At 40.6% G+C, this 10,283-nt stretch overlaps 1 protein-coding gene across 1 annotated transcript in view; it reads right to left on the bottom strand.

Moving 5' to 3' along the window:
- Positions 1 to 9,533: 9,533 nt before the first annotated feature.
- LOC112582595 overlaps positions 9,534 to 10,283 on the bottom strand; it is a 28,150-nt gene continuing 27,400 nt past the window's right edge. The window contains 1 exon segment of the mRNA XM_045166114.1: positions 9,534 to 9,808. Coding sequence (XP_045022049.1) covers positions 9,747 to 9,808 — 62 coding nt within the window. The 3' untranslated portion in view covers positions 9,534 to 9,746.

The following is a 10,283-nucleotide window of genomic DNA, read 5'->3' as shown; positions in this document are numbered from 1 at the left end:
AAAACCTATGGGATGCAGCAAAAGCAGTTCTAAGAGGGAAGTTTATAGCAATACAATCCTACCTCAAGAAACAAGAAAAGCATTGAATAGACAACCTAACTTTACACCTGAAACAACTGGAAAAGAAAAACAAAAATCCCAAAAATTAGCATCAGGAAAGAAATCATAAAGATCCAAGCAGGAATAAATGAAAAAGAAATGAAAGAAAAATAGTAAAGGTTAATAAAACTAAAAGCTGTTTTTTTTTTTTTTTGAGAAGATAAACAAAATTGACAAATCTTTAACCAGACTCATCCAGAAAAAAAGACTGAAAATCAAATCAACAAAATCAGAAATGATAAACGAGAGGCTACTACAGACAATGCAGAGATACAAAGGAATATAAGGGACTATTACAAACAACAGATGGTGATGGACAGGGAGGCCTGGTGTGCTGCGATTCATGGGGTCGCAAAGAGTCGGACACGACTGAGCGACTGAACTGAACTGAACTGAATTGATATGGCAATAAAATGGATAACCTGCAAGAAATGAATAGATGCTTAGAAAAGTTCAATCTTCCAAGACTGAACCAGGAAGAAATAGAAATTATGAACAACCCAATTACAATCACTGAAATTGAAGCTGTGATAAAAAATCTCCCAAAAGAACAAAAGCCCAGGACCAGATGGCTTCACAGGATAATTCTATCAAACATTGAGAGAAGAGCTAATGCCTATCCTTCTAAACTCTTTCAAAAAATTGCAGAGGAAGGAAAACTTCCAAACTCATTCTACGAGGCCACCATCACCCTGATACCAAAACCAGACAAAGGCAACACACAAAGAAGAAAACTACAGGCCAATATCACTGATGAATGTAGATACAAAAATCCTCAACAAAATTTTAGCAAACAGAATTCAGCAACACATCAAAAATTTCATACACCATGATCAAGTTGGGTTTATACCAGGGATGCAAGAATTCTTCAATAAATATGCAAATCAGTCAATGTGATACACCATGTCAACAAATTGAAAGATAAAAACCATATGATCATTTCAATAGATGCAGAAAAAGCCTTTGACAAAATTCAGCACCCATTTATGATTGAAATTCTTAAAAAATGTGCATAAGAAGGAACATACCTCAACCTAGCAAATGTCATATATGATAAGCCCACAGCAAACATTATTCTCAATTGTGAAAAACTGAAAGGATTCCCCTACGATCAAGAACAAGACAAGGGTGTCCACTTTTACTGCTATTATTCAACATAGTTCTGGAAGTCCTAGCTACAGCAATCAGAGAAGAAAATGAAATAAAAGGAATCCAGATTGGAAAAGAAGTTCTCACTCTTTTCAGGTGACATGATACTGTACATAGAAAACCCTAAAGATCCTATCAGAAAATTACGAGAGCTAATAAGTGAATTTAGCATTTGTAGGATAAACTATCAATACACAGAAATAACTTACATTTCTATATAATAACAATGAACAATCAGAAAGAGAAATTAAGGAATCAATCCCATTCACCGCTGCAACAAAAATAATTAAATATCTAGGAACAAACATATCTAAGGAGACAAAAGAACTACACACAGAAAATTATAAGAAACTGATGAAAGAAATCAAAGATGACATAAACAGATGGATAGATAGTCCATGTTTCTGGGTAGGAAGAATCAATATTGTAAAAATGATTATACTACCAAACACAGTCTACAGATTCAATGTGATCCCTATCAAATTACTAATGGCATTTTTCACAGAACTAGAACAAAAAATTTCACAATTCATATGGAAACACAAAAGACCCCAAATGCCCCAAGCAGTATTGAGAAAGAAGAATGGAGCTGGAGGAATCAACCTTCCTGACTTCAGATTATACTACAGAGCTACAGTCATCAAGACAGTATGGTAGTGGCACAAAAACAGAAATATAGACCAATGGAACAAGATACAAAGGAGGCAAGAATATACAATGGGGCAAAGATAGCCTCTTTCATAAATGGTGCTGGGAAAACTGGATAGCTACATGTAAAAGAATGAAATTAGAACACTTCCTAACACCATACAGAAAGATAAACTCAAAATGGATTAAAGACCTAAATGTAAGGCCAGAAACTATTAAACTCTCAGAGGAAAACAGAGGCAGAACACTCAATGACATAAATCAAAGTAAGATCCTCTATGACCCACCTCTTAGAGTAATGGAAATTCAAAATAAAAGTAAACAAGTGTGACCTGATTAAGCTTAGAAGCTTTTGCACAGCAAAGGAAACTATAAGCAAGTTGACATGACAACTCTCAGAATGGGAGAAAATAATAGCAAATGAAACAACTGACAAAGAATTAATTTCCAAAATATACAAGCAGGTCATACAACTCAATACCAGAAAAACAAACAACCCAATCAAAAAGTGGGGAAAAGACCTAAACAGATGTTTCTCCAAAGAAGACATACAGATGGCTAACAAACATATGAAAAGATGCTCAACATCGCTTATTATTAGAGAAATGCAAATCAAAACTACAATGAGATATCATTTCATACCAGTCAGAATGGCCATCATCAAAAAGTTTACAAACAATAAACGCTGGAGAGGGTGTGGAGAGAAGGGAACACTCTTACACTGTTGGTGGGAATGTAAATTGATACAGCCACTATGGGAGACGGTATGGAGATTTCTTAAAAAAAAAACAAAACAAACTAGGATTAAAACCATCATATGACCCAGCAATCCCACTCCTAGGCATATATTCTGAGGAAACCAAAATTGAAAAAGACATGTGTGCCCCATTCATTGAAGCACTATTTACAATAGCTAGAACATGGAAACAACCTAAATGTACATTAACAGATGAATGGATAAAGAAGCTGTGGTACATATACACAATGGAATATTACTCGGCCATAAAAAGGAACATATTTGAGTCAGTTCTAATGAAGTTGATGAGCCTAGAGACTATTATACAGAGTGAAGTAAGTCAGAAAGAGAAAGATAAATATCGTATACTAATGCATATATACAGAATCTAGAAAAAATGGTACTGAATAATTTATTTGTAGGGTGGCAAAGGAGAAACAGACATAGAGAATAGACTTATGGACAGGGGGAGAGGGGAGGAGAGGGTGAGATGTATGGAGAGAATAACTTACATTACCATGTGTAAAATGGATAGCCAGTGGGAAATTGCTGTATGGCTCAGGAAACTCAAACAGGGGCTCTGTATCAACCTAGAGGGGTGGGATGGGGAGGGAGATGGGATGGAAGTTCAAAAGGGAGGGGATATATGTATACCTATGGCTGATTCATGTTGAGGTTTGACAGGAAACCACAAAATTCTGTAAAGCAATCATCCTTGAGTTAAAAAATAAAAAAAATCTTTTAAAATACCATTATTAAACATTATGGCAAATTTAAGGCTCTATTCAGATATATTTCCAATACTGTTTCAGACCTGAAATGAATATTTACAGTTATATTGCACAATAAAGTTTGAAAGATTTCCAAGGAGACCCCAAGCCAGATTCAAGTGCACAAATAAATTTTTCCTTCCAGAGGCACCTTCATATGAGCAAGACTTGAGTCTTACAGAGTCACAAGTGACATGGGACTTATATGCAAAATAAGAACAAACCTCCCAAGCCTCAACCCTCCCTATTGTCCATGCCAATTATTGACTCTCAGCCCTCAGTTTACCCCACTGACCCCATTCTTCACATAGTGGACAGGCCTTTCAACATCTTGCCTTTTGGCCTGTGAACACAATGTTAAGCTCCACCAGTACAGGGCGCTGGAGGGACACAGCCAGTGGAAAAGTGCTCTTCCTGATTCTGGCGCAAAGGGGTTGATCTCTTCTTTCCCCGCTGCTCAAGTGATTCGCTCAGGGGAGCCATCTGCACAGGTGATCCAAAATGTGGTTGTGTGAGAAAATAGGGGTCCTCCGGCCTCAGCTGTAGCCACAAACCAGAGCACACAGAGTTCTTTCAAACTTTGCAGGCCTGACTGGTGTCCAGTGACCTCTTCAGCCCCATGTGGACACCAGGCACTTGGCACCTGTGCCAGCCAGGGCTCACCTAATACTCCCTGGCATCTGCCTTGGCATCCTGTCCCATGACAATGGCCCCCAATGCTTCAGCATCTTCGAGGAGCTGGTACTTCACCCACATCTCTGATCACCTCCAGCTATATTCCCCTCCCTCACAGTTTCCTTTGAGCCTCCCTACTGGTCCTTGAAGAAGGCTGAGTGCTGAAGAATTGATGCTTTTGAACTGTGGTGTTGGAGAAGACTCTTGAGAGTCCCTTGGACTGCAAGGAGATCCAACCAGTCCATTCTGAAGGAGACCAGCCCTGGGATTTCTTTGGAAGGAATGATGCTAAAGCTGAAACTCCAGTACTTTGGCCACCTCATGCAAAGAGTTGACTCATTGGAAGACTCTGATGCTGGGAGGGATTGGGGGCAGGAGGAGAAGGGGACGACAGAGGATGAGATGGCAGGATGGCATCACTGACTCGATAGAGTCTGAGTGAACTCCGGGAGTTGGTAATGGACAGGCAGGTCTGGCATGCTGCGATTCATGGGGTCGCAAAGAGTTGGACATGATTGAGTGACTGAACTGAACTGAACTGAACTGGTCCTTGAACCTTGAATCAGGCAGGAAATCATTCCTGAAATATCAACGTGGCTTCTCTTTTCCCTCCCCTGAAATTCCTACCCAAAATGCCATCTTTCATATGGTATTTACAATTGTACACATTACCCTGGGCAATCTTCATTCTCCTGAAGTACAACTTTGCTGGAAAGAGTATTTCTGGCTGACATTTTTTATCATTCAGTATTTTAAGAATGTCATTCTGCTCTTGCCTGGCCTGCAGTTTCTGCTGAGAAATCTGATGATGGCCCAATGGGAGGTCCTTTGTAGGGTTCTTTTTTTTTTTTTTTTTTCTTGCTGCCTTTAAAATTCTTTGTCATTGACTTCTGACAGTTTTAACATAATGTGTATTGGAGAAGGTCTTTTTGTGTTGAGATAACTAGGAGTTCTCTTAGCCTCATGGACTTGCATATCCACTTCCTTCCCCTGTCTGGGAAGTTCTCAGCTGTTATTTCTTTAGATAATTGCTCTACTCCCTTCTCCCTCTCTTCTCTTTCTGGGTACCCATCACTCTGTTGCCCCTTATAAAAGAATCAGAGAATTCTTGTAGGATTTCCTTACTTTTTAAAGATCTTAATTCTCTATTATCTTCTATCTGAATCATTTCTAGATTTATATCTTCGAGTTCACTATTTCTTCCACAGTCTGCTCTATTTCCAGTACTTGCTAATGAATTTTTCATCTTGTTAATTGGGTTCTTCAGCTCCAGAATTTTTGTTTGTTGGCTTTTTAGAGCTTCAGTCTCTTTGGTACAGAATTCCTTCCGTACAATAATATTATTACTGATCTCATGGTAATGCCTTTCTGAGTTTTCCTGTGCTTCTTCACAATGGCCATTTTGAATTGTCTTTCACTTGGATAATACTCCTTTTTTTTTTTTCCCCCCCCTGGAGGACTGTTGTTTCCTTTTTGAAACACAATGTTACCTTGGTTTTTCATGGTGCTGGATGAGCTGTTCTTCTGCAAGCACATGTGAAGTAGGCAACACCTTTCTTCTTTAGGTAAAGCTTTTTTTTAAACTTGATTCTAACATTTAAGGGAAGGGAAAGTTGCTCAGTCGTGTCTGATTCTTTGTGACCCCATGGGCTATACAGTCTATGGAATTCTCCAGGCCAGAATACTGGAATGGGTAGCCTTCCCCTTCTCCTGGGGATCTTCCCAACCCAGGGATTGAACCCAGGTCTGTCACATTGTGGGCGGTTTCTTTACCAGCTGAGCCACCAGGGAAGTCCAAAAATACTGGAGTGGATAGCCTATCCCTTCCTCAGGGGATCTTCCTGACCCAGGAATTGAACCGGGGTCTCCTGCATCACAGGCAGATTCTTCACCAGCTGAGCTACTAGGAGCTAACATTTTAAAAGGTCAGTAAAACTAATAGAATTATGTAAAGTTTAAAAATAAATAAAATTAAAAAAAATACAAAAAAAAAAAATTAAAAGGTCAGTGATTAGAGCGCTTTCTTCTATTTCCAGTAGGTGGAGCTGTGGCATACATTTGTGTGTCTCTCCCTGCATGGCCTCTGCAAGTGTTGAAGGTGACCTGGGTACTGATGTTGGTGTTACTGGGACGTGGGTCACTCCCACTACGTTCCGGGGCCTCCTGCATATTCAGGGTGTAGGGGTCCACAGGCACAGTCTTCGGGGGTGAGGAGGCAGGTGGCTGGAGTCCCTGATGCCCAGCTCCCATGGCCCAGGAGTTTCAGAGGTCAGGAAGCTGGAGTCCTATACAAGCTGCCTGACCAGTGCTGCCAGGCTCCCTGGGGACATGGGCTGAGCTCGCAGCCAGACTAGGATCACAGGTATCACCTTCACTGTCTCAGGCTCTGCTTTCTCTACATGTCCTGCCCACCCGCCTTCAGATGCACAGATCCGAGGAACTCTCCAGAGACCTGATGTGCTGAGTAGAGGCATCTTTGTTGAGTTATGGATGTTTTATGATTATATATTGAAGGGGAAAGAAAAAGAGGTCATCTCATTCCACTCTGATGCTGGACATCGTTAAGATGCCATTTTCACATAATAATTCTTGGTAAAAAGAAACATAACTGGAAAAAGACACTTTAAAAGCTATATGTTCAATTATTTTGTAACAGGTAAAGACTAACAATATCAATTTGTAATTATATAATAGACACTTTCCTTGACATTTTATAACAGATAAATTTCTGAAAGCCTGGGTTTATTTCAACTGTACCACAGTAGTATTTTCAAAAATATATAATTTGTGTACTATCTGTTCTTTTTTATGGCTGACCCACTCCAGTGTTCTTGCCTGGAGAATCCCAGGGACGGGAGAGCCTGGTGGACTGCCATCTATGGGGTCGCACAGAGTCGGACATGACTGAGGTGACTTAGCAGCAGCAGCATAGGATTTTTTAGATAAAGAGGATGTAGCGGTGATGCAGCTGCAATGGGCTGGGCATGCTCCAGGAAAGCCAGGGGTGGGGGTGGGGGCACACTGCAAAGGGCCAGGACGTGTCACTGAGCTGGCCTTGCTTAGCCTGTCCACTCGCTCTCCCCACACCTTCAATAGCACAGAGGAGACATGCAATGTCTGCTGCTGTCCACTGGCTTGGGGTGCTGCCCCTTATAATACACGATGAATGAGAAGTGCAGCTGAGGCCCCATCCCCTGGGGACTGGCACACTTACTGGTTTCACGTGGCTGGAACCACACCCTCTGTTGTGCCTTTGTGTAAGGGCAGGAGAAGAGGGTTGGTTCAGGAAAGTAACCTCATCTCAGGAAGAAGCACAACTTCAGCCTATTTAATGCAGCTCTGCTCCAGCTGTAAAGGCTGGAGGGGGAGGGACATGGGAAGGGCCCCAGAGGTCCACACAGACACGCGGTCATGTGGCTGCCACCTCATTTCTGTGAGTCATAGGTAAACACAGAGGCTTTAACAACTGAAAAACATGGAGAACTGTGTTCTGCACTGCACACAAAATAAATAAACTACAACTGGGTCCAAGTCTTGGGTTCATCTTGGGATCAATGAACTGGGACAAGAAAGTTCGCATATCCAGTCAATCCACTGGGCATCCAAAGGTCAAGGCAACCTGAGAAAAGGGAAAACTTCCTCTAGCAGCTTCAACAGCTTTTGAGGCAAAAGCCTCTGAAACTGCATTAACAAGAAGGAAACGAACATACTGACGCTGCCTAAGACAAAACGTCACTTACTAAATTTAAAACACTGTTTGAAAAAAAGCACACAAAAATCTGATGAACTATTTCTGGGATAGTAATGATTAACTTCTATTCAGGTAGTTATCAGTTCTGAATATTTGAATACATATTTCTGAAATTATATTTAAGAAGGCAACATTACTTTTTACACTGATCGTTCAAAAAAGTACAGTATTTGAAATAGTGACATTCACCATTTTCATCTCTTTCATTGATAAAACCATACCAAGAGCAAAAAATAGTACAACTCTCAGATCGTTCTTTAATTAGTAATTATTATATTATACATAAACCATCGTGCTAAGCATGGAATATGAAAATCCTATTAGTAAGGAATTTATGGGGAAACAGTGGAAACAGTGGCTGACTTAATTTTGGGGGGGCTCCAAAATCACTGCCGATGGTGACTGTAGCCATGAAATTAAAAGATGCTTGCTCCTTGGAAGGAAAGTTATGACCAACATATTAAAATATGTCATTTTAATTATTAAAATAATTAAAAAGCAGAGACATTACTTTGCCAACAAAGGTCCATCTAGTAAAGGCTATGGTTTTTCCAGTAGTCACATATGGATGTGAGAGCTGGACTATAAAGAAAGCTGAGAGCCGAAGAATTGATGCTTTTGAACTATGGTGTTGGAGAAGACCCGAGAGTCCCTTGGACTGTAAGGAGATCCAACCAGTCCATCCTAAAGGAGATCTGTCCTGAGTGTTCATTGGAAGGACTGATGTTGAAGCTGAAACTCCAATACTTTGGCAACCTGATGTGAAGAGCTGACTCATTGGAAAAGACCCTGGTGCTGGGAAAGATTGAAGGCAGAAGGGGAGGACAGAGGATAACATGGTTGGATAGCATCACCGACTTGATGGACATGAGTTTCAGCAAGCTCCAGGAATTGGTGACGGACAGGGAAGCCTACTGTGCTGCAGTCCATGGGGTTGCAGAGTCAGACATGACTGAGCAACTGAGCTGACTGACTGATCCATTTAACATTTACTGAATAGTTCCTATGTGCCCAGTACTACCTGAATCTAAGTGCTCGGGATGTTGTTGTGGATAAAAGAAATAGTTCTGCCATCTTTGGCCTTGTATATTAATGGACATGACTCAGGAATTAGTATGAGTTCTGTTTGTATACAAGGCATATATTATTACACAAGGCATCTCTTATTTATAAGGGATGCTTTAAGTTCCTCTACTGAAGATAGTGATCAAAACAATCCAGAATATTCCCACCTAAACCAGTATCACTGTGACCACTCTATCACAACATGATTGTTTTCCTGACACAGTAAAAGTCTGAAACCATCAGATTTAATGACATCAACAATATAAAGAAAACCACAAATGTAATAGTTTCAGTTGGTGCTGGTTCTCCTTTCATGAGTACGATGGTAAGAATTCTGGGTAGCTATCTGGTTTTTCCACAGTCCAGAAATTTCTATTTTGTGAAGTTACTTACTTTAAAGGCAAAAATTCCCAAAGAAATACTCTAAATCACTGCAAATAAACTCTCCTTATAAATACAGTTGTCCCCAATGTTCTGTTTTTTTTTTTTTCTGTATATGTTTCTGCACATGGATATACCAGCTTAAAATAAAGCATTCATGCCTTCATATAATGTACAGACATATACCCTATGTATCTGCAGAAAGACATGTACATAAGTACATGGAATATGTGTATGAGATACAGTTACACATACATCAGTGAAGTCTGACATGGTTACAACCTGTTGAAGACATTGTTCTCCCTGGTGTTTCCTTGTTTCTTCCACATGGTTCTTGGTTGACAGAGGGTTGGCAGGAAGGATGAGGTAAATGAAAGCTCTGTACACCTCTAAACAGTTCCATTTTTTCCAAGTTTTCCATCATGTAGTGACTACCAGGTAACAAAACACTCATGCTTTCCTCTCCAGTTCATTAATGAGTCACACGCCTGTGCCCACAATGGGCACCAGATGCCAGCACTGCGTTCACCACAGCTGTGTATTTCACCTGTGGACTGGGTGATGCTTCATGAGAAATACCTGCCCATGAAGGTCCTGGCCTCACAGGGACATCATGTGGACATGTGCTTTAAAAGTACCGAATCTAAGAACAGACATACAGGTGGAACACCCTGTTCTCAAGGGAGAGGTTGAGGAAGAGGGTCAGAAAAGCCCAGGAGCAACCAAATCAGGTCCCATTAAACACAGAGTCTTAAATACCAGGCAGACCACAGACAAGAACAGAAACCAAGGAAGAAAATGGCCACACTGAGACTTTCCTAGATTCAATCAAGCACATTGAAGAGAGAATCACTTTCTTACTACATGAATCAATGTTACTTAATGCCAAGCCCCAGCAAAAGTCATTTCACACAGCCCCCCCAGACTGCATTTCCCCAGAGCACATGCCCTGGTTGGTTCTCCTCATGCAGGTTTCCTGCCACCTTTTAAAGAGAAAGTGGTACTAGGA

This window comes from Bubalus bubalis, chromosome 6 (assembly GCF_019923935.1).
Source record: "Bubalus bubalis isolate 160015118507 breed Murrah chromosome 6, NDDB_SH_1, whole genome shotgun sequence".
NCBI lineage: Eukaryota > Metazoa > Chordata > Mammalia > Artiodactyla > Bovidae > Bubalus > Bubalus bubalis.
The sequence above is the reverse complement of the archived record's forward strand: the minus strand, read 5'-3'. Positions and strand labels throughout refer to the sequence as shown.